At 40.7% G+C, this 25,684-nt stretch overlaps 1 protein-coding gene across 1 annotated transcript in view; it reads left to right on the forward strand.

The window, feature by feature from the left end:
- CACUL1 (CDK2 associated cullin domain 1) overlaps positions 1 to 25,465 on the forward strand; it is an 84,760-nt gene extending 59,295 nt beyond the window's left edge. Inside the window, exons 6-9 of the mRNA XM_084633830.1 lie at positions 7,035 to 7,124; positions 15,089 to 15,227; positions 20,683 to 20,726; positions 21,829 to 25,465. Of these exons, the coding sequence (XP_084489956.1) occupies positions 7,035 to 7,124; positions 15,089 to 15,227; positions 20,683 to 20,726; positions 21,829 to 21,869 (314 nt within the window). The 3' untranslated portion in view covers positions 21,870 to 25,465. The remainder of the gene's footprint in view (positions 1 to 7,034; positions 7,125 to 15,088; positions 15,228 to 20,682; positions 20,727 to 21,828) is intronic.
- The last annotated feature ends 219 nt before the right edge of the window (positions 25,466 to 25,684 follow it).

A 25,684-nucleotide genomic window follows, 5' to 3' on the forward strand; every position in this document is an offset into this window, starting at 1 on the left:
TAGGTACCTGAAAATCTATGGTCCATTTGCAACTTCTTATATCTGCAAACATATCCAGCTGCCGCCTTCAGTGGCAAAAAAAGTTTTTTAAGTGACAATTGAGGGTTCTCATCTTTGATGTGAACAACTCCTTGGCACCTCCAGGAGGAGCTCACTGCAACCCTAAAGTAGAAAGCTCAGCTGTACTAATTTCAGTTGGTCTACTAAAGAACAAGCTAATAAGGAACAAACTGGATTTGGAAGAGTATCTAAGGCAAAATAATTCTGATTATTCTCAGTCTGGAGCAGTGCTGCTCACTAACTTGTTTGGCTGGGGTATGTTAGATTCTATTCTTGGGGCACCACCAAGAGCCTCTGTAAGTGTTGGCATCGTACACTGTCTTGCTGACTTTCACCATTCCTGTTTTCATGTGCATATTCTCCCCTTCCCTTCGTGTCTGTATCTGAGCTGAAGAATTTTCAGAGAGTTAATTGTATTTGGGAGAAACCTACCCTTGTAAAACATGTGATAATGCCTGCCATTTGGTGCAGTCTGGTGATTTCCAAAGACAAAAAGATTTCCCTTCAAACACATCATTTTGATCCAAAGATAAAGCACTCCCGTCTTGAGGAATCATTTAGCTGTAACTAGAGGAGGAGATCTGCTCCACCAGAGGAAAGAAATTAATTTCTTCCACATAGCTTCCCAGTTGCTACTTCCCTTTTCCACGGGTGCGGGGGTCAGGGGGGATTGGACGGAGGCTGAATCTTCATGTTTTCCCTTCACTCACCTGTCCTCTTATATAAATGGATGAGAAAGGGAAACATCCAGCTGGCTGTTAATATAGGTGTGTGACAGAGTGTACCACTCATGCTGAGGAAGTACTATAAGGAAAGAGAAACGTTGGCTGCAATCACTCTTTTACTGATATAAAACTCTTTAGTCAGATTTCAAACCAGAAGTGCAAGATCTGAATAAAGATGGACCCCAGAAACAGAGAATCAGAGTCTAGGCATGAAAATACGTGCACAAAATTATACTAATTGTTTACAATATAGTTCAACACTGATTTTTATCTAGCCCCACACTTTTTTAGTCTGTGCTTTCCCAAGTCATAACATATACCTAGACAGTCATACGATTAGCTAATCAAAAGCTACTCATTTATTTGACAGATTTGTTATCTACAGGCTGACTCACTATAATAGCAAGCAGGCATTTGTTTTATGTAGTACTCAGGTTCAAGATTTAATTTACTTGAGTGCATTGAAAGTAAATATTTACCTGAAAAGACACATCTTGATCTTGATCAAAAGCCAAAGCCAATATTTCTGTCATTGGTTGTCACAAAAATAACTGTGGCATGGATTTGTGTGATTTACATTTTGAAGTCTGAGAGTCTAACATTTCGCTCTCAGGGGTCTGTGGTTCTTTTGCCCTGACACTGGAACCCCTCCCCATCTCCAAGAATTCTTACTTGTGAAACATTTAATTGATCCTATGATATATTTTAGTCAGAGTTGTCTTTTACGTCGGACAGTGTTATTTCTTTTTCCCAGTCATGTTCCCCCAGACTCAGAAAGGGGTGGATTTAAAGCTGTTCACCTTTTCATTTTTAAAAAGGGCAGGAGTTCTTTCATAATCGCATATGAGAAAAGAGTTCGTTTTAAAAGGTCTCCTATGACGAACATAGGGGGAAAGTGCTTCAACTGTAAAAATTTCAAAGAGGAAGCAGAAAAATTGACCTAGAAGCTGAATAAGTTCAGCGATGGCTCTTTGCAAAAGAAATCCACTCAGATCATCCCTTCTTGCTTCTGATATGGAATTAAAAAGCATAAACGCCATATGAAAATACAGAAAAAACTAAGGCAGTTGGAGGCTGGTACATGTTGCAGGGAAAGGGGTTTTTCACTTTTTGATACCTCAGTTAATGGACAGGCAGGAAAGGGTGTGTTACTTGATTTGCACTCCAGCGAATTACTAACAGATGTGTAACTCTATACTGTCATCAGCGAGCTCATTAATGTTGGTGGAACAAAATGTACTGATTTGTTCTTAGTTAACTAAGAAAGAAGGCAGTAGAGTGACTCACTGTCTTACAGTGATATGTCCCATGCCCAGCTTTTATATATGGGAAGAGGGACTATGCAAAATACTCGGAGAAAACTGGACAGTACTTAATGTCAAGATCAATGCCTGAATGGGCTGCTATGGCAGAGAAGCTGGTATCTTCCCCCACCTCACCTTTTGGAACAGGCAGGCAGAACTCAAAATTAATCAGATGGAAGGATCTTGCTATCTTCCAGTGATGACCTCTCTTTTTTCTCCAGTTTGACTCTTCCCTCTCAAGGGGTCAGCTATGGGAAAGCTACCTGCAGCTGCGCTGGCAGAGCAAACTAGAAAAAGGGCCTGAAAAGAATATCTACGTTTTTGGTTTCCAGGCTGCCAAGAGGGATGGGGAATGCACAACAGTCTCATGGGTGCCCCCATGTAAAGCCCTGCAAATCCATGGATATCCACTTTATATTCGGGGATATCCGCATCCATAGATGCAGATGCGGATGTCCACGAACCATTTTTGTGGATCGGACGTGGATATAAATTTTGTATCTGCGCAAGGCTATAAATATAGGATCTCAAAGGCGGGGAAGCAGCTGTCAGCCTATATTCCATCACTCTTTCCCCCTCCCCCCCCATCTACTTACTTTACAGAAGCAGCTGCCTCCCTCTAAACTTCCGTGATACGGCAAAAATGAAGTCGGGAGAGGTTTCCTAGATAGCTTGGCTGCTTAAACCATGGTGATAGGCGCATGGGGGATTTTGCTGCCTCTCTTGATCTATCCCCCCCCCCCCTTCTGTGTATATTTGCGGGGAGAGAGAATATAGGCTGCTTCCCTGTCTTCCAGATCCCACTCTTCCCACCACCACCCCTTCCCCGCCCCCCCGCCCCTGGCATACAGAGAAAGGGGAGGTGATAGGTCAAGAAGCAGTTGTCTACAGCTCATAACCTATGAGGCTGCTTTCCTGCCTTCTAGATCCTCATAGACTATGAGCTGCAGACAGTGGCTTCTTGATCTATTATTTCCCCTTTCTCTGTATGGGGGGTGATGGATATAGGATCTCAAAGATAGGGAGGCAGCCTCATAGGCTTTGAGCTGCAGACTGCTGCTTCCCTGCCTTTGAGATCCTACAGTACACACACACACACGCACAGATGGTCCTCTGAGAGGCACTGTCAGCGTGCTGCTGCGGAGGCGGTGCGGATGCAGATAGAAATAAAAGATGAAGTGCAGGTCGCAGGTTGGATGCAAGTTGATTCTTGCTGATGCGGATTGGATGCGGATCCACATTTTTGTATCTGCACAGGGCACTACCCCCAAGCTTGCTTTACCTTTAAGATAGGGTTGGTACTGCTCCCACTTTCCTTTTCACTCCTACCTCAATGCGGAAATTAATCTCTTGTAAGAAAGGAACTATTTTTATTCTTCATTTAGATGACTTGGGCCCAGCAGCTGTGCTGTCTCAAAATCAGTACAGTTTGAGTTAATAATCCAGAAAAGCTTTCTTAGTGAGCTATTTTGTAGCTTTAAAGGCTGGTGCAATCTGCCTACCAAAAACAAGTGGTAAAAAATATTTGACTAGTCAAGGTGTAATAAGGTTTGGGGAGGAAAGCACAAATTCACTTCTGTTAATGAGAGGATTGATCTCCAGGTGAACTTGCTAATGAAATTCCTTTATAAAAAGGCGGGTGCAGTAATCAATAAACCAGCACAGAGATTACTGTTCACTTTTCTTGCCACGTATTGTGGATGCATCTGGTTAAATCTTCAAATACTACATATTGTGGAACAGAATTATACCTCAATTTGAAAAAGAAATGTTTTTATGGGAAAATATCTAAACTAGTATGGAAATACTGTAGTCAGCAACTAAAATCATGTTTAAGTCTAAACATCTCCAAGCTATGGGTTAGTCATGCAAACAGTCCTAAGTTTCAGGACTAATTCCATTGACTTCAGTGCAAGTTAAGCACCACTAGTGTAAGTTTGCAGGTTGATTCATGAGCTGTCATCTCCTATGACAGTGGGGTCCCACCTGTGGTCCAGTGTCCATTTGTGCACCTCAAGTGTCTAAGCTGTGCCCTTAGGCAACTGTGTCACTGAGGAAAAAAATTGTATTTTGTGTGTTCTATAAGCTGTACCCCATGATTTTTAAACAGTGTTTGAATCAGCCCTATCATTGCAGGGGGCCTGTAGGGGATAGCACTTCTCTAGCTGCCTCCCATTGTTTCCTCAGCAGCCCCAGGATTAGCTCTAATGAGAACTGGGAGCACTTTGAGCAGTTACTATCCCTTTGTTAGCTTCTCTGCTGGCTTCTTGCTGCATTGTAGGGGTTGAGGAATGAGGTGCATGCTCACTTACCAAATTGTGAGAGCCCCAGGGAGAACACAGCAGTTTGACTCTGCCGTATCTAAGGGAAGGAATGCCTGTTGATGGATGGCTCCCCTTTCTCCTCCTCCTACAGCCATGCAGGGTAGCCCAGGAGAGGGAGGGGAAAAAAGCTGAGAACAAGCAACCAATTATATCTCCCTTATTCTCTGCCCCAGCCCTATCACAGATGAAAGCAGCTTGGGGGGCTGTTCTGACTTGCACCTGGTGGAGTGTAATGTGATCCAGCCATGCTTCCTCTCTCGTTCCCCCCCAACATGCCTTCTGTACCATGGTCAGAGAGCTGTAATAGCCAACATTGTTGGCTCTACATCTGTTAGAGACCCACCCATACAGCGTTTTGCTTGGATCAGATGTGCCTTAAGAAAAAGATGTTTTGTGTCTCTGGGCACTTTTTGTTTTCCATAATGTGAAAGCAAATATATAAAAGGTATGATGGGATGAACTCTGAAACAAATTTATAAACCAGAGATTTAGTATCTGACTAGGGTGACAAGACAGCAAGTGTGAAAAATCAGGACGGGGTGGGGCGTGCGGGGTGGGGTGGGTAATAGGAGCATATATAAGAAAAAGACCCAAAAATCAGGACCGTCCCTATAAAATCGGGACGTCTGGTCACCCTATATTCGACTCTGATTTTATTTTATGTGATCAAAGGCATCTAAGTAATTTGCAGCTTGAAGAATGTTTTATGCACCTGTTTAGGGAGCTTGCTTTCCTGACTTCTCTCTGATTGATAGGAACATAACATTTGGCGATACCATTTTTCTCTGTAATAATATTCTGTCTGTCCTCCCCCATTGTGTAAAATTGCCTGTGATGAGTGTTAGTCCTGCTCAAGTATGTTTAAATATCTCTAGCTGTTGCAGCCTACGTGGGATATAAGATCAAACACTACTACAAAGCAAGATTTGCTATTGGGTTTCCTTTAATGAAGTCAGTGAATTATGTCCAAATGGTTTGAAGATACTGTCAGATGCCATGTATTCAGCTGCTCTTAGCTGTGAATGTTCTGGCTTTTGTTGAGTTTATGTTCATTTTAATGTTTAAATGTTTACCTTTGATGTGATTATTCTTTTTAAATAGTCTTCTCAAAAGTTTTAAGGAGGAACTGAAAAAGCCATTTAGAACTAAATCCAGTACACATACGTTGGTTCCATTTTAGATAGAATCATTTTACAATTGCACCTAAACGTCTGATGGCTAGGCTTGTGTTTTAGATGCATGATATATCTATAGCTTAATCTCTTCTAGATCATATTTAGATATTGCTACACATTGTAATAAAGTCTTGTTCCCTAGGTGACATCACTTTAGGCAGCTTTCCTGACTAGCCTAGGTACTGCTGCAGGGAAAATCTGTTGAGGAAAGGTTTCAAATGTCTCATTGAATGCAAGTCACTGTCCTTTCAAAACTTCCAGATTTAAAGGGACACTGTTCTTTTTAAAATCACACTTCTGTCAGAGACAAATTTACCTATAATAGTTACAAATAGCACTTTGGATTACTGTAATTGAAAGATTAAAGAAAGAGATTTCTCTTGTCAGTTTCCACTGTTTTATACAGGTCTTTTATACCACAGAAGAAGGAAGAACTTTAAAAAAAAAAAAAAAAAAAAAAAAAACAGTGGTTATAAGTATGGTGACTGCCATCTTGACCAATATTGGGTATTGAACTGGGGACGCTCTACAGCTAAAAACATATGTTTCCAAAGTGTGAGCTAAAGGGACAGGACCGTGCGCTGTGGATCGGGCAGAGAGAGGAGTGTGTAACACATGCTGACCAGTGGCTTCTGGAAACATACAAACATGGCAGGAAGGGCTTGGGGCAGATGTAGCTCTTTAACAAAATGAATTACAAGTAGTTCATGTTGTAGTTTATACAGGTACAACATTAATCAAATCCACCTCATGTTAAAAACTGATGCCGCATAATATGCTTAATAATAGTACCAAATCAACTATCCAAAGAAAAAATGCAGTTATTGATAGTGTCTCTCGGTTACATATTAAGCCAATAAGTGCATCAAGAATGAAAGATAAATATTCTCTCCTATTTGAAAAAAAAAGAAAGAAAGTACTCTTGCTTATAGCTGATTTTTAAAAAAAACTTTGTTTCAGGGTGAGTGTTCATGTTTGGACTTCAAATCCAGAGCAGATATTGTTGCCAGGATGGTAAATGTCTTAAAACAGTTATTAGTGGAAATTCTTATGCTTACCATAGCACTGTGAATGTTACCGCTAAAAATAAGTTGCATTTACTTCAGTTCTGTTGCGGAGTCATTGAAACACAGTTACTTGCCTGTTTTCCCTTACAAGTCCTATATGCTTAGCTGTAACAGGAGAAAGATAAAGTATTATTTCACATTTTTGCCACACATAACTTTATATCGTATATTGCACTTTAATTAAAAGGTTATACAGTACTTACATCTGTAAGAATACAGTTCTCACTCATTTGTCTCTCACTTGGTTTCCTCATTATGAACATCAGGTGACAGAGCAGGAAAAAATAACTTTCTTTCTTTTAACTGCCAAAAATATATGCAGAGAACCTAAAGTATTTGATCAAGAAAATGGCTAATCAGGCTTCTCTTTTCATTTCAGCTTTACTTTTAGAAGCTCAGTCAACACCGTTTCAAATAACCCCTTCAACCATGGCAAATATTGTGAAAGGCCTGTATACACTTAGACCAGGTAAATATTCATTGCTTCCTTTTGGAATCTCCCATCATTCTATAGTGCCAAAACATTCCACAAACTGGAATATTATGTATCTTTAAAAAGGTAGTTTCATGATCTTATCTGTCAGCCAGTGTTCAGCTGTGTTGTGTAATGTCCCAGCAAAGCCTTTGTTATGAATGCCGTAGATCTATATTGTGAACTGCAGGAGGACTAATTCTTGCATTGGGCTCCCACCTTCACTTAAATAGTTTAAAATAAGAGAGGGGAAACTGAAGCAAGAGCACTGTGCTTCTTTGTATTACTATAAGGGGATGAGGCTGCTCAATGGGACAATCATGACAAATATTCAAAAACAAGATAGATAAAACAGTGGGAATGATATGGCCTTTCCATCTATGATGCTGTGGTGATTACAGAAGTAATTTTGCTAAAACAAATAAATAATTCATTTATTTCATTGTAAAGTTTTATTTTGCCCTTGGGTAAAATGTATATAATGTGGGCTTCAAGTCCAACATTAGTTATCTCAACAAGCCTAGAAAAGTGTGGTGTGTGAGGGTATGTCTACACTGCGATAAAAGACCTTTGGCACTGTTGCAGATGGCCTGGGTCAGCTGTCTTGGGGCTGTGGCGGCAGGGCTATCAAATTGCAGTGTAGATGTTTCCATGAGTGGAGAGGGTCTCAGGGCCTGGGCTCCAGCCCAAGTGTCTAAACTGCAATTTTCAGCCCTGCAGCCCGGGCTCTGTGAGTCGTAAGTCAGCTACCCAGGCTCTGAGACTCGGTGCCAGAGGTTTTTTATGGGAGTGTAGACGTACTCTGAGATTTTTCATGGCATTAGAAATTTAATATGAAATTGAGAAGGTACTGTAAAGTATAATTTGGAAACTGAAGGGAGCCCTGGTCAAGGGACAGTATTCCCAAGGAGTTTAACAGTACAGCAGCAGGTAATTTAAAATAACCATTAGTCACTGGTATGTGTAGTTTGCCATGTGGTGAGCTCTGCAGTTGTTATAAGACTTAATAGGCATATAATAAAATATGTAATTCTAACAATATTGTAATGAACGTGTATTCATATGCTTTAGTTAGTGACCAGGTATAGTCTCTGCTGTAAATCTCTACTGTCAACAGCATCTAACTGGCGATGAGGAGAGGAAATGTTTTGGGCATTCTGTGAAGTTCCCGGAATGAACATCGGTCATGCTCCTTTATTTTTCTGCTTCAAAAACACAAATACCAAAATGGGCCTGGTTTTCCTCTTACCTACAATGCCAGTTTTAGCTCCATGGAGTTATTCTATTGTTTTGTACTGGTGTAACTGCGAAGAGGATCGTATCCAGGTGCCATCACATCTTCTTTTCTATGGAATTGCCACTCAAAGAACCAGACATGACAAAGAGGAAGCTTTATGAAAACTTCAGTCTGGCGTGTATGAGGGCCAGTATTGTGGTGGTCAGACTATCTACAGAATTCACACAGTTAACACTCTTCGCAGGCATGTCTTATTTTTATCAAACATTAAAAAATATAAGGAGGTAGGGGAAGGAAACTGGTGATGACTTTCATCTTTACCCTCTTTTACTTTTCAGTGCTGGAGAAGGAAAATGTATTTAAAAAGAGCACAAAGCATGATTTCATTCTAAGTTGAGCCGATCTGTAAGATTTTGATATTACTATCCTATTTTATATCCCAAAAGACAAGAGTATTGAAAACCTTACAAAGCCTGTCAAGATTAAATGGAACTTGCCTTGCCTTTTCCTTCACAGACAAAGTTTAGTTTGGTTCAGTACTGTCATTTCCCTCTCAGATTTTCAGTATTCTTACTGTGTTCCAAAGGCTATTTAAATAAGATTGTTACCAGGTCATGAAAAATCACCTGGCTAGTGTTGAGTAGGAAGACCTAAGCCATTGATTTCTGCAGAATTTAAGTTTTCCCTTAAAAACGGTAAAGCTGTCAGTTACCAGCTGCTCCAACATCTGTGGAAGTCCTCTTGCAAGCCCCAACCTCAGTCCTCATATGACAGATTGCTCAAGCCATTCCATTATTTGACCAAAATAACTGACAACCAGACGGGACTGTACAAACCGCCCTCTCTCTGCACCATCCTAACATGAAGTGATTGGATTTTGTATTGCCAGATGTTTAAAAATCACGAGTTGTTGTCTCGGAGTCACCGGGCGATGCTCTGGAACTACTCCGTATAAAGCCAGTCAGGACTCTGGGGGAGCATGTCTCCTCTCTCTGAGCATACTGTTGCCAGGGGAAGACACCTACACAGCTTCGACCTTCCTTGATCTGACCTTGGAGCATTCAGCATCCCCTTCCATGCCGTGCGCTTCCTGCAGCGAGTCCGCCCGGGCGGGACTCCTGGGGAAGCCAGAGGGCCCTGCACCCCAACTTTGCAGTCAGATGTGACTCTCAGCCAGTGTAAAACAGAAGGTTTATTAGTCAACAGGAACACAGCATAGAACAGAACTTGTTAGCATGGAAATTAGTGACTTTCGGCCAAGTCCAAGTTGGGGAGTCCTGGGCCCGGAAGCCCTGGACTCCCCCTTTTCCAGTCTCCTCAAGCAGACTGCCAGCTTCCAGCAACCTGACCTCAGACACCTCCGTTGCTGCTGCTTGTCTTTGTCTCGCTTCTTGGGCAAAGAGTCATCTGGTCGTCACCTGGTTGCATCCCCTCCTGGGTTTCAGGTTGTGAAGGGCACCGGTCATAGCATATGTGCAGGCAGCTGGAGCAGCCTCACCTGCCTCAGAGGTCTCAGCCATAGTCAGACACCCCTATTCTCACCACCGAGGTATTGGTGCAGCACATGGGAAATTGAGGCACACACAGTATTCATGCAAAACAGTAAAACTCACATAGGCTCAACAGTAAGACTCACATCCATCATAACAAGGGAAAATCCCCACTTCATCACAGTCATGTCCACAAAAATTAGATTTTAAAAAATGATAAATTTGAGGTTCTTTTTATTTGCATTCTGGTGTTTGAGCTTTTGAGTTTAACATTTTCAATCCCGTCTTCACAATCTTGAGGGATAGAAAAATGAAAGCTGAGATTGTCCTGTAATTGCATGACTCCAGAAGTGTAGGCTTTAAGAAAAACACCAAACAGCACAAGACTTGCAATAAAATCATGAGTTGGCAGCACTATAATTATAACGTTGAATATCTCTTATTCTAAATTCTCAAGTCATATACCCGGTGACCTGCATACCTATTAACTTTGAGTAGAAGTGCATAGTTGTCTGAGTAATCCTGCTGGATGCTTCATAAGTAAGCATTCAGAGACAGTTGTAATGTTTAGAGTGAGATAGTTAGAGTTCACAGTGTCCACTTAGCCAATCTGTGAACAATGCTTATGCTATGGAAGAGAACAGAATGTCTTTGGTTAGCAATTAAGGATATGCATTTCCACGATATGCATCTGAGGAAGTGAGCTGTAGCTCACGAAAGCTTATGCTCTAATAAATTGGTTAGTCTCTAAGGTGCCACAAGTCCTCCTTTTCTTTTTGCGAATACAGACTAACACGGCTGTTACTCTGAAACCAATTAAGGAAAGAATATTGAGTTTGTGGTATACAACACATCAAATTCTTAAGCTCAATCTGTCAAACGTTCACCTTGTCATGGCTTTAGTCAATAGCAACATAGTAAAATTAATTGAAAAGATGAAGATAAGGATACTAGATGAAGATAAGGATACTATATGAATGCTGTTCTAGCTGGACTGGAAGTGCTCTAAGTTTGTACCAAGAATAATTCCTCTGTATTGAAAGATGTTCCTTAGTAGAGTCAGTCCTTGGTGATTTAGATTCTACCGTGTTCAGAAGAGCAGGCCCCTGGGAGGCTGTGAGACTGCCCCAAAGGTGAGAAGCTGTTCCAGTTGTACACGATTGTTGATGCCACTCAGTCTCCACTGCTGGCACTGGAAATACAAAGGAAGGGAATATGAGCTTCAAGAGCTATCTCTTCTCCACGCTCTGTCTCCAAATGGTTCTCTGAGACTAGGCGATTGACAGAGTAATAGGAGAGGCTGGCAAAGGGAGGAGAAGAAGAGTAGTGCGATTGGAGAAACTTGCCATGCACTTAAGTACTCTGATCTGGGCTGAAGTCAGGGAGCAAAATGTGTCCAGCACCTAAGTTCCCTGTAAGCTGTGCAGCAGCCTGTTTAGCGCTATGCATGTGCTTAGGGAACCCGCCCGGCCAGGTCCTGCCAGGGGAGGGGCGGCCCAAACCCAGCCCCGGCCTGGACCTGCTGTGGCCGAGGCACCCCGCCCCTAGCCCAGACCTGCCAGGGAAGGGGTGCCTATCCCGTGGCCCCAGCCCTGAAGCTGCTGTGTGGAGAGAGGCTCATCTCCCACCCCAGCCCAGGTGCTGTTGCGGGGAGAGAGAGCTGGGGAGTCCATTCTCTCCATACCGAAGCCCTGGAGCACCCTCTGCACCCCAAACTCCTCATCCACAGCTCCACCCCAGAGCCCACACCCCAGCCGGAGCCCTCAGCCCCTCCCCTCCCCCCACACACACCCCAAGCCTCTGCTCCAGCCCTGAGCCCCTCATCCGTGGCCCCAGCCCAGAACCCGCCGGCCCCAGCCCAGAACCCGCCTCACCCAGCTGAAGCCCTCACACCCCTGCACCCCAACCTTCTGCCTCAGCACTGAGCCCCCTCCCACACTCCGAATGCCTCGGCCCCACCACATGAATTTTGTTAAATGCACCAATATGAAGGTGATGCGTCACACATCACCTCCATATTGGTGCACATAACAAAATTCATTCCATAGATTTGTGGGGAAAAATTAGAGGGAACACTGTCCAGTAGCTCTCCTTAAGCAGCTCAATCTGCTTCTTTTTCCTTCTCTCTTCTCTACCTACTCTAGCATGCCTTTTCTGGAGGAACACAGAGACACTAGTAGATTCCTCTCCAGATCTCCCGCAGCAAAATTTGTTCTGATTAATGTTGGGGATGGGGAGGGTAAAGGGTAGAGAAAGGAAGCCACATAGTGGAAGGAAGGAGACAGAAGAAGGAAAGAGAATAGGGGTTGGGAAAGAGAGGAAGAAGGAGAACTGAAGGATGACACTAAACTGGGAGGAGTGGTAGATACGCTGGAGGGGAGGGATAGGATACAGAAGGACCTAGACCAATTGGAAGATTGGGCCAAAAGGAATCTGATGAGGTTCAATAAGGATAAGTGCAGGGTCCTGCACTTAGGACGGAAGAACCCAATGCACAGCTACAGACTAGGGACCGAATGGCTAGGCAGCAGTTCTGCGGAAAAGGACCTAGGGGTGACAGTGGACGAGAAGCTGGATATGAGTCAGCAGTGTGCCCTTGTTGCCAAGAAGGCCAATGGCATTTTGGGATGTATAAGTAGGGGCATAGCGAGCAGATCGAGGGACGTGATCGTTCCCCTCTATTCGACATTGGTGAGGCCTCATCTGGAGTACTGTGTCCAGTTTTGGGCCCCACACTTCAAGAAGGATGTGGATAAATTGGAGAGAGTCCAGCGAAGGGCAACAAAAATGATTAGGGGACTGGAACACATGAGTTATGAGGAGAGGCTGAGGGAGCTGGGATTGTTTAGCCTGCAGAAGAGAAGAATGAGGGGGGATTTGATAGCTGCTTTCAACTACCTGAAAGGGGGTTCCAAAGAGGATGGCTCTAGACTGTTCTCAATGGTAGCAGATGACAGAACGAGGAGTAATGGTCTCAAGTTGCAGTGGGGGAGGTTTAGATTGGATATTAGGAAAAACTTTTTCACTAAGAGGGTGGTGAAACACTGGAATGCATTACCTAGGGAGGTGGTAGAATCTCCTTCCTTAGAGGTTTTTAAGGTCAGGCTTGACAAAGCCCTGGCTGGGATGATTTAACTGGGAATTGGTCCTGCTTTGAGCAGGGGGTTGGACTAGATGACCTTCTGGGGTCCCTTCCAACCCTGATATTCTATGATTCTATGATTCTATGATACCTGAAAGGGAGTTCCAAAGAGGATGGATCTAGACTGTTCTCAGTGGTCGCAGATGACAGAATGAGGAGTAATGGTCTCAAGTTGCAGTGGGGGAGGTTTAGGTTGGATATTAGGAAAAACTTTTTCACTAGGAGCGTGGTGAAGCACTGGAATGCGTTACCTAGGGAGGTGGTGGAATCTCCTCCCTTAGAGGTTTTCAAGGTCAGGCTTGACAAAGCCCTGGCTGGGATGATTTAGTTGGGGATTGGTCCTGCTTTGAGCAGGGGGTTGGACTAGATGACCTCCTGAGGTCCCTTCCAACCCTGATATTCTATGAAAGAGGTGACCATATGAATGAGCAACATTCACAGACAAAAGAGATGAGGGGGTGAAAAAAAATAACAAAATGAAAATGGCAGGGGTGGGGGCAGGGAAGAGAGGATGGAGAAAAACAGGTCAGATGCAGTGACCAGCCACGGCATGGGGTTGAGGTAACCCAGACTTGAAGGTCTTGAAGATGGGGGGTGGGGGGGTAAATGTGGGTTTAATCCTTTGTTCTAAGAAAATATGTAGACATTTACACAGTGCATTTGGCTGCTGTCCATAACTTTCCTTCATTGGTAAAGAATGTGTAAGATACTGATCTCTCTGACTCACGTCACCATTAGAGGATTTATTGTTTATAGGTTTAAACACTTTTTATTTCACATGGTCAGTGTCAATGGCAATGGCACAGAAGAGCTTGTCAACAGTATTTAATGTTAAGAAATTAGCTTGGGCTAACTTGTCCAATGCTGTTAGTTTAATGGGATATTTGTGTGTACTCATTAAATGGCACAGTACCTTTAACTTACTGTGTAATGTGCAAGGTGGTATTGCTTTGTGTATAAATTATCAGTGAACCTTACTACAGTGATGAAGGTATTGGTTTATGCACTGGTGTTCATGTGTAAGGCCATGTCTACGCTAGGAACATGGTATATTTTTAACACATTAGCTAAGGCATGTTCAGTAGTCAGGTAAACCCTATGAGGGAGCCAAGGGTTTACCTTAACCAATGAGTACAACTTGCCTTGTCTACACTAGAATTGCAACAGTTGTTAGCAAACATTCTCTTCTTCTCCAAGCAAGCTCAGCTATAGATACTTGCACTGTTACTCTGTGGTACCTCTCTGTTTCTCCATGTTTCTAAGGCAGTTGCTATATGCTACATTATCTTTGCTTTGTCACTTCTGAGAGTCTATGGAATCAGTCTGGAGGCATGGTTGCTTCAGTGAAGAGACCCTGTCTGTGGAGCTGCCTCCTGGAGGATGTATACCATTCTGACTTTGTATGCAGTGTAGTTGTTTAAAAGCTTGTCTCTTTCACTACCAGAAGCTGGTCCAATAAGACATTACCTTATCCACCTTGTCATTGGGTATCTGGCTGGTGAATCTTGCCCATATGCTCAGGGTTTAGCCTTCCTCTGTAGCATGGGGCACGGGTCACTTGCTGGAGGATTCTGTGCTCCTTGAAGTCTTTAAACCACGATTTGAGGACTTCAGTAGCTCAGACATAGGTGAGAGGTTTTTTGCAGGAGTGGGTGGGTGAGATTCTGTGGCCTGCGTTGTGCAGGAGGTCGGACTGGATGATCATAATGGTCCCTTCTGACCTTAATATCTATGAATCTATTCTGACTTAATAGCATTTTACACCCTCTTGCTCTGGTGTAAAGGATTACAGAAGGTACAGGGCAATGAAGTATAAGATTCGTACTGTTTACAGCAGTAAGTGTCTATCGTGCCATTGGCTCTTGATGGAGAAGCACTGACTCTTGGGCCAAAAATGTGTGAGACTTTAAGAATATCTAGTCTTTTAATTCAAGCTATTTAAACAATTTGTATTATTTTTTTAAAAACCTTCAGTCCTTCCTCAAAATAATCATTGCTAATTCTTAAAGAAAAAATTACCGCTCATAAGGTTTTTTTTTTTTTCCTATTCTGCATGTTTCATCATTTTTTTTATTTTTCCCTTTTCACACAGAGTGGGTTCAGATGGCACCAGCTTTGTTTTCTAAATTCATCCCAAACATTCTCCCCCCTGCTGTGGAATCTGAGCTTCAGGAATATGCTGCTCAAGACCAGAAACTTCAAAGAGAGCTTATGCAGAATGGATTTACCAGGTAATAATTATTAGCCTTCAATGGCAGTTGCACACACTAGACAGCACTGATACTACTAAAATGCATATACTTAAAAAAAAACCCATAAAAATGTAAATATTGTATTCAATAGAATATTAAATATTATTCTAAAGACTTGAACCAGAATGTTCAAATCTGGGTATTTAGGCACCTAAATCCATATTTAAGCACCTAACAATGTGGCCTGAGTTTTCAGACGTTCCGAGCACCCACAAATTCCATTGAAAGCAATAAGAAGTAATAGGTGATCAGCAGCTCTCAAATACTTTCCGATAAAATTGAGATGTTTCTGATTATTTTTATACCCTCGTGGTATTTTGATTTATTTATTAGTGGGTGGTCATCTTCACTGTCAGTTCCCATTCAGCATTGTCCTTTGAACATAGCTTTTCCCTAAAGTAGTAAAAGGACACCATCAGTTTGAATTTTTGTTAGTTTTTAAAAATGCGCTGGGGTCTACTGTGCTCCTCTTCTCCTCCCACTCCAGTCCGTGCTCTCACATCTTACCGGCCGATTGTCTTTCAGTGAACTTGGCAGGCTGCAGCACGTGACTGCCACTGCTGCCTCTCCTGACCCCCTCTGCAGGAGCCAGAAACGCTAAGGTTAGGCTGAGGAAGTTAGCAAGCCCAGATCCTTTCAGAGGAGCATCTCTCCGGAGTAGAGCAGCTAGTGCATGAGGCAGGAAGTGAAAGTGACCCTCAACAAAGCATTGAAACTGATAATACACAAAGTACTATCAAATGCACAAAGTAAACAAACTGAGTAAAAGAGAATTTTATTTTTCTCTAAATGTTAATTATCCTAATCTTAGTGGCTGCTTATAGCAATAGTGCATATACAATATTCTCACAGAAATGGGAATTTATAGATAGTCTTTCTTAAGGCCTTCAGTTTTCACTTAGATCAATATTATAATTATAATATTTCAGTTGATGATCAGTATTTCTGAGAAGCACATTCTTTTATCTCCTAACTAGAATAACATCATGTGTTGTATGTTGGCTGTCAGGAGACCTAGAACTGTGTTCTCTCCAATCATAAAGAATACACATAAAACAAAAGGTCAGGTCGGTCTTAACACATTGGTGTTGACCTTCAGATCGCCTTGTGATCTGTAGCTGAGCACGTCTGAGCTCCTTTGAAATATCCCCCAAGTGAGAGTTCCAGTTACTAAAGTAGAAAAGTTATTAGTAAATATTCTGCTGTTCAAAGCACCAGTGCTAAGGAATAATCATCTGCCTATCTTTTGACACAAAACCAGCACTCTGTATTTAATACTGGCTTCTATCAATGGGCAGCATCCTGGTGTTAAGATTAATGGGAGTAAGATCGGGTAATATTTTAAGTATTTCTTATGTGCCATTGCCTTGGTATTTAAGTGGTAATTTGAAGACTCGCATGTTTTCTGCTGTGCTTGTATATATTGAATAGCCTAAGAAAAGGAGAGGGTGTTTATACTAACTTGGAAATTTAGTCAAGCCTTTTAAATTTTGACACACTCCATTTCAAAGACCATAGATAGAGCAGAATGTATTGAAGTTGTTTTTGAGAAAAATTGAAGTTATTAAAAGAAACCCCCTATTGGTCTCTTGAATTACAGTTTGTTCTCAGTTATGGGGTTGTTCTTTGGGAGTGGAGAAGCAGAGGGGAGATTGATATTGATCTTAGCAAAAGTTCTCGCTGCATTAAAACCCTCATTAAGAATGTGTGGTTTTAAAAAAAAAAGAAAAAGAAAAAGAAAGATTAGAAAAGACTTTAAGGGCATTTAGCCACAAGATGACTTGAGATTTCTAAAGCATCATTTTTATCAGTAAACATATTTGAAATGATACAATTACATCTAATCACTTAAACCTGGAAATCTGATTATGAAATATGTCTATTTTTAATTGAGAAGTTAAACTATATTTCCTCAGAGACAATTCGTAAGCAAGCCTTGAGCTGAGCTTTTTAAACACTGGCAATATTCCAAGTGCTAATAAATTTGATCTGAAAGATCTTTTTCCATGATGCCATAGGTCAATAATTAATGATTCATAGTTTTATCGTAAAGGGTTTAACTCTTCCCATCGAACTATACTGACAGCACTTTGAGTGCAAGGAAAAACTGTGAAAACGTGTGTCCTGGTAGATAGCTATTTCAGCATCGTTTCTGACATCACCACTGCAACGCAGAGCCTTATTTAAAAACCTACATAAAAATTATTGAGATAAGCCAACCTTTCTTCTTATCTTATTGATTATTCATGTAAATCTGTGTTCCCAGAAAACTCTATATTTATTTTGTCAGAACAATTTGATAATTCTAGAGTGTATATTCAGTCTTGACTGCAGCAGTCTCTCTCTTTCTCTTTGATCCCCCAAATTGTCACTTTCCAATCCCCTCCAAAAAATGCTGCAAATTTCACCTCTTCTCACCATGCCACTCTCCTCTTCCTATCCCTTCACTGGCTTCATCTCACCTTCCACATCAAATTTTAACTTCTTGTCTATGTTTTCAAGTCTCTTTTCTGTTCTACCCTACCTTCTCTCTTATTTTCTTCTCCTTTTTGCTCTTCCCAAGATTTTTTTTTGCTCTTCCCAACGTTCTCTCATTGTTCTGCTTTTTTTCCCTATGCTGCTCCTTTTCCTGGAATCTTTGCCTAGGGTGTGGACTGTAACCTCCATAGCCCTGATCCTTCACTGGGATTTACATGGGTGCAAGAAAATACCTTTATCTGTTTGTAAAGGACTTAAAAAATAATTTGTGGGGCCCTTGGGCTTTAATATCTTTGTCTTAGTTTTGTATCTGCATATGTGATGTTGGATAACAATTCTTGGGTACGTCTGTCCCGATGTTTTCTGTGAAATAAAAAAAAATGTACTTTGCTATCTACCAAATGCTACCTGTGCCGGGTGAGGGGGGACGACAACAATTCTTTGAATAAGGAATACCCACTATTTGGGTTTAGTCTTTGAAGGTGTTTATAGGATAACTCTAATATAATGTAACTGATTTTATTCTGTAAATATCAATATGCTATATGGAAAAAAGAAGGTAAGGTCTGATTTGGGCATTTGGAATAAACATATCTAATATGCATGTTGTGCTTGAAAGAGCAGTATTAGAATATACTATATATGCTTAGATATTGTTCTGATGGCAAGCATTGGGGTTAATTTACAAAAAAAAAATAAAAAAATTCTTCTTTCCATTTTTAGCATTTAAAAGAGCCCATCACTGGCTCTGAGTGCCCTAGCAGTAATTTAAATTCACTTTACTTAAAAATGATTGACAATAATACTAATGTTACTCAACAGTATATTACTAGTCCAAAGATATAAAAATAAAGGCCTCCAGTTTTACCATCTACATATAATCATTACCTTCCTAAGTGCTTGAGAGAGGCTTTGCAATATATGACTGGAAAGTTCCCCGATCTATACGCTAGCAGACTAGTGCGGGGGGGAAGTATGTTCAAGAGTTAAGGGGCCCTTGTGGGGAACAACCTACCCTCCATCTAGTATGGACCCCACAGCAAGTGCTTTGAACCACCAGGGGTCCTTGAAACATAGTTTGTCAATTTCTGTTTTGTACAAAAATAAATAATTGCCTGTTCCTAATGTTACTGACCACTGTAGCCCAGTTCCAATTCACGTTGTCTCTATACATTACCTTTGGTAATGGTTGTTATTTGGCATGGGAATAACCAGGGTCTTCTGCTGCCAAGTTTTGATGTTCTACAGTGCTTAAATAGAGCCAAGCATTGATGGCTGGTTCCTTTGAAGAGCAGTATTTGTGTCTGCCTGCAAACAGGCTAACTAACTTGTTCTTTCTCTCACAGTTCTGTGACCTCATAGGAGTATAGAGGCAAGAGGTCATACAGAAAGGGGGATGGTAGAACCTAGAACAAAAAAAGTGGATGATCCTCAAGAACTCTTTTGTGCAGCCTTTGGTCAAATGCACTATGAGAAACCACACACACTCAGAACTATATACTAAATTAAAAAAATCAAGTTGTATTAGGCTTTTATACTGAGAACTATAGGCTTTTATTCAATTAGCAATTGAAGCTGCAAAGTTCCATATTAGTTCCTCTCTAATTTAATTGTATATATGGCTTGCTTATGTAATTGACATTCATGCTGATGAAACAGTTGTTTTGCTAAATTAATTCTAGAGTTGCTAAAAATCAGCTGAGTCAAAAGAATGTACACTGGGATGGAGATAATTTCCTGCAATTAGACTAAGATTCTGGTGTGCTGTTTAGTACTTAAAATTACAGATTAACTCATTTATTAAATATAGATTAAAAAGCCATCAATTTTAGCAGCCTGATATATAAATGATGAAGTCAAAACAACATTCCTATTTCCCAAATGAGACTTTCTGTACAAGCAGCAGATTGTTGACATCTTCACTGTTCCACATATCACACCAAAATTAACCACAAGGAGACTGAACATTGAAGAACTAATTACATGACTGGCACCCCTCTAGAAAGTTTTCAGCAGTGATAATCAAATGACTAGTGCAACTGACGGTGGTGGGGAAGTTACCTAATCACTCCGTGGTGATTTTTGCATTAATGACCTTAAACAAAGTGCACACCACAGGCCACTCTCAAAGAGGATGGATTTATTAAAGTGGTTCACTACTTCCTGTTGTGTCACATGAACGCTTGATCTGGATTGCCTGCTAGCAGAGAAGTGAGAGATTCTGGCTAGCATGAAGAAAATAAATAACATTGAGACATCTCTCTTGCCTCATAGTCAGCTATTGCCATCTAGCTTCAAATAAAACTACAAAGCAGCTCAGTTTTCTGTACATACTAGTCAAGAAAGTCAAAGGGGTGAAGAAATCCTAACCCTTTTGAAGTGAATGAGAGTTTTGCTGTTGACTTCAGTGGAGCCAGGATTTCACCCAGAATTCTTTTAAAAAAAAAAAATCCTCTGTTTAGAGGAATAGTATTTGGATTTAGTGGATCAGAAGAATAAGAAGATTTCGGCTACTGCTAAATCTAAAAATCTTTCAGATCTTCTAAAATAGCTTTATAAAACTAGTATAAGGAGTTTGTTTTAAGACAAATTGCTCAGCTATAGTCTGGTCTCAACTCATACATTAAATAGTTTCATTTAAATCCAGAGGGTGAGCTTTTTATTTATCATAAGAATTATTTTTAAAATCAATTTTAAAGAAAAGGATAGAGTAACTAAACTATATAATTGTCTGATTGCACTTTTTATTGTATGTGTATTGATTCTGCTGTGGTTTTTTCCCCAATCATATATTTCGACTGTTGTTGTCATTAGCATATTTGCATACTGTTTAATTTCTACTAAATGTCCCAGTATTTCTTTTACAAATTAAATATGATGACTTTGCTGTCATAGGTTTCCACACTGTTTTTTTGTTTGGTTCAATGACCATTCTTTTCTCCCCATTCTTTCCCAGAGGTGACCAGTCACGCAAGAGAGCTGGAGAAGAGTTAACTTATAGTAAGTAAGAATCCGCTATTGTTCATTGTTTAGTTTAAAAAAAAATAAAAAGAATAAAACTGTCTTTGATCTTCTGTGCTAGTTGGGTTATGGGTCTTTCAACCAGCAGGTGGAGACCATATCATTTTCTATGTATATAAAGGTGTAACTCTTCAGCAGGGGGAGGAATGATTCTTTTCCGAGTGGACTGCTTGAATACAGAGAAAAGGGTGGGTCTCTGAGGTCTGGGAGTGATCAGAACCTGCACTCCAATGTGTTGCTGTCTTCCACGTAACCACTGCTAATAGGACCAACTCTAACAAGGCCCCCAGTGTTGCCTCTGAGACAACAAGGTGTCCATGCAACTGTGGAGATGGGGGGCCAGATTCTCCACACAGTTACAGCCCTTTGCACCATTAAGCCCATGTAAAGAGGCCATAATTTGGCCAAAAAAATGACCAGCAGACAACTCTCTCTATTTATGCAAGTGTACCAGATCTGGGCCCTGTACCTGAGTTTCCCACCTTATTCCCTCCCCTGTATAAGGGATATATGAAAGGAAGGAGGGAGGAAATTGGAGCTCTGCTACAATTCTTTGCTGGCTACCCTATCCCAGAGGTACAAATTAGAGCTGCCCAACAGCTTGCTCTAACTTGTCAGGGCTGGAGCTGGTCAGCTGAATCAGGGATTGATAACTAGGTCTTTGGTGCCCTCACCTCAGTAGAGCTTTGGCACAGGAGAGAATCTAGTCCCATATCTTTTATGGTGAGATTTAAAAGCAAGGTCCTGATCACTTGACACTAAACATCCCCTGGATCTTTTGGTAACTATTAGTAGCATCAGCTCTCATTGAATTTTGACTGCATTCTCTCTACCCAATTTCTTCCAATAATATCAGTGGAATATGTCCTTCTTAATTTCCTTCTCTAGACTGATATGGAGCATTGCTCTGTGCTGCCATTCTTCTAGACAGAAGGGTGGTAGATGAAATGACTAAAGAGCTGGCGTATCAGATTCAGTTTGTACACAGTGCTTTAGGATCTGTCAGGATGAAAGGCGCTACAGAAGTGTAAGTTATTATAAGGATTTCTGATTAACCATGTCTCTTTTATGTATATTTCAGATGGCTCGTCAGCATGTGCAAGCTCCAGAGGGTACAGATAGTGAACATACCGGATGTGCTTTTATTCCTAGCCAGAACGACACTGGAGGAGCACAGATAATATCCAGCGCCTCAGCTGGGGTCTGCTGATATTCAGGAGCTCTGTCGCAAGCTATACCTGGAAGAGCAGTTTGGACTTTCTTCGTTATGTAATAAAATGTCAGTTGCTGCTACACTTGGGATAACTTTGAAAGACATGATGCTTCGGTTTGGTCTCTCAGCAAGTTCCTACTCTCTGATTCCGTGAGGAATGCGCCTTGAAAACCAGATAATTTCTAAGTGAAAATTGGCAGCCAAAATCAGCAGCTTCCTCCAAAAATGTTAAAATGGAAGAATCTTTTTTGCACTCTTGTTTTTTATTATGGACATTCTTTAAACTAATTAACACATCAGTGTATTAGTTTTAAAACTTCAAGGTATTTTCTGAAGCTTTTACTTAAATAATAAGAATAAAGATTTGTTACTTTGCAGTATTTATTATTCAGTACAAAGTGACAGCAGCTTTAAGAGTTGGTCCCTTCTAAATATAATTCTGACAATGAGGTTTTTGATTCCGAATTTGTTTCTTCCATTGGTTTTTTCCTTAATGTTTTTTGACTCTGTGCCTTCAGCTTGTGCACTTGGCAACTTTACAGACCATATTTGGTGAATGCAAAATGGGTTCTTAAGGAAAAGCTTGTGATGTTGTGAACAAATATGCTGCAAAGTCACAAGGTTCTCCTGCATTACTAGAATATGAATTTAGAAAGGAAGAAAACTTTTAACCTGATAGTGTCACTTATAGTGACTTGGCCTCCTTCCCACTTTTTGTTTTTCCTGTGTTTATTTAGTATTAATGCTGGGACCAATTCTTGTAGAAACATCCCTATGCCCCCTCCCTTTTCTGGTGACTTTGGTGGCCTCCATAGTAATTACAATAGATGAATGTGAACTCCAAAATGAATGCAATGCCATGTATTGTGTTGTGTGTTATTTTGGAAAGTTAGCTGAGAGTTGGATTATGAGCAAGATTCTCCAGTCTGTTGAATTATGCTATGGGCCACTCTGGCAGCAATGAGCAGACTTAAACCTGCCTTAGTTGGTCAGTGGATGACAGCACCCATGCAGGGCTGCCGGAGTGGCTCTCCCAGTGCTCCTCCTGGCTACCAGCATAGGGCGTGTGACTGGTGAAGAGGGATATGGCCCTGCAACCAAACAGCCAGAGTGTAAGATACACAGCATCGTTCAGGATCAGGGAGATACCAAGGTGATGTAATGCATATGTGCATGCATGCACCCTTCTAGACTTGTGCCAAGCTCAATTGGGCTGGTCCAGTAAATCTGGACCTGTAGTCTTAATTGTAATGGTTAGGAGATGAATTTCAGTTAGCAGTATGGGTAATCGAATCCAGTTAATTTAAAAAGGGAGAGAAATGTACTTGAAAAAGTAGCTTTGATTCCAGATTCCTTTTATCATCTTTAGTTAAGAAGAAACAAACAAACAAACTAGTAATATCAAAAACCTTTCTGAGCTGAGGCACAAGTGTATCCACACTTCTGCCACACACAACTGTCCTACCTTTAGAGAAATTCTCTTAAGCTTGCATGAGTGGTCTATAGATTTCAGGAAGAAGCAAAATATACATGTGGCAGTGACAGAGAGTTCTTTTCCTTCCAACTTTGCTTTGTAAACAGACTCTATTCCCTTCATGTTTAAATTTACAGTGTCATAGATTCCAAGGCCAGAGGGGACTGTTGTGATCTTCTAGTCTGACCTCCTGTATAAGACAGGCCATAGAACTTCCCCAAAATAATTCCCAGAGCATAGCTTTTAGAAAAACATCCAATCTTGATTTAAAAATTCAGAGATGGAGAATCCACCATGACCCTTGGTAAATTGTCCCAATACTTAGTTTCACTGTTAAAAATTTACTACTTATTTCCGGTCTGAATTTGTCTAGCTTCAACTTTCAGCCATTGGATGGTGGTGTACCTTTCTCTGCAAGATGAAAGAGCCCATATTTGTTCCCCATGTAGATACTCAGACTATAATCAAGTCATCCCTTGATCTTCCCTTTGTTAAGCTAAATAGTTATATCATTGTAAGGCATGTTTTCTAATCCTTTAATCGTTCCCGTGGCTCTTCTCTGAACCCCCTCCAATTTATCTATGTCCTTGAATTGCGGGCACCATAGCTGGACACAGTATTCCAGCAGCGGTCACAGCAGCGCCAAATACAAAGGTAAAATAACCTTTCTAGTTCTACTTGAGATTTATGCGTTCCAGGGTTTCATTAGCTCTTTTGGCCACAGTGTCACACTGGGAGCTCATGTTCAGCTGATTATCCACCATGACCCCCAAATCTTTTTCAGAATCACTGTTTCTCAGGATAGTCTCCCATCATGTAAGTATAGCCTACATGTTTACATTTAGCCATATTAAAACACACATTGTTTGCTTGCTCCCAGTTTACCAAGAGATCCAGATTACTCTGAATCAGTGATCAAAACCAAACCATCAAGGATAGGGTTTTCAAAAGCACTCAGCATTTGGTGTATCTCTGCTTCGACTGAAGTCAATAGGAGTTTTATCGTTGGAAGCAGAATTAGGCCAATGTTGATTGCTTTTGTAAATCCTACCTTGAATGAACACAGTGGAGAAAGTAACAAATGCTGATAGAGAATGGCTACTGATTTTAATTTTGCCACATTCCAAAATTTTATCAAAAACAGTTTAAAAAAAAATCAAATTTCAAAATTAAAACCATTTGACAGTGTCCTTAGTTGTACATTTACTCTGTATATGGTGACAGAAAATATTCTTGAATTAAGAATATACACATCAACTAGTTGATATACTACATCAGTTCCATTCTAGTTCATATGATAGTATGCAAGCTCTCAGCTTTATCATGCTGTTAAGGTTTTGCTCTTCTTTTTTTTTTTTTTTTACAAAGGGTTTACTGATCTACAGTTTGTAAATAACTTGTAGGACTTAGGCCTCATATTTGAGGCAATGATTTTAATTTACTCCTTTATTGTTGCATTACACTTAGGACACAGACTTTTGAAACAATAATTCTATAAGAAGGTAAAATAAAACATTCCTCTTAGTGTGGACAATATTATATGCACTATAACAGTACTTGAATGCTTTTCACCGTGTGGCGTTCCCATTTGGCCAGCGGACATGAGAACTCTCCTTGTAAAGCATTGTATTATGTTGTAAATTGGCATTAAAATTTCTGTATGTTTTGGCATTATTAACCTAATGCTGAAGTATTGTTTATCTTGTCTTCTAGGGTTTTATCATTGTGAGCTGAGCATGAAATGGAGTATAGCATAATATGCTAAATTATTTTGTTTCTTTGTAAACTTGAATTTTACTTACAGTAAAACTAACTCAGCCAATTTGAGCATTGATACTGTAAAACCATGACTACAAGGCAGCATGGTCCTAGCTACACTAGTAACTCTAACCAAATAACTTTGTGGTAAATTTGCATCTGTTGCTTACCATGAGACTAAACAGTAAATTTGGTTATACATTGGGTGTCCTCTTCTATGTCTAAGTTCTCTAGGCAAACTTGCTATATTAAAGTATTTTTAGATGAATTTCATTTCTTGCTTCTGAAAGTTGAAATATTTATCTTACTTCTTTTGTGTTTGTAGGAAGTTCTTGACTAAACAATGTTTAGGGCAGTTTTCGACACAGAAATAGTCTGTGGTTCTGTATATGGCCCAGATTGTGCAGGTGCTGAGCACTCAACTCCTGTATAGACTTTGGACCTCACTCAACATCTTATGTAGACATTGTGAAAATGTAATGCAGCTAAATG

This window comes from Lepidochelys olivacea, assembly GCF_965140295.1.
Source record: "Lepidochelys olivacea isolate rLepOli2 genome assembly, chromosome: 7".
NCBI lineage: Eukaryota > Metazoa > Chordata > Testudines > Cheloniidae > Lepidochelys > Lepidochelys olivacea.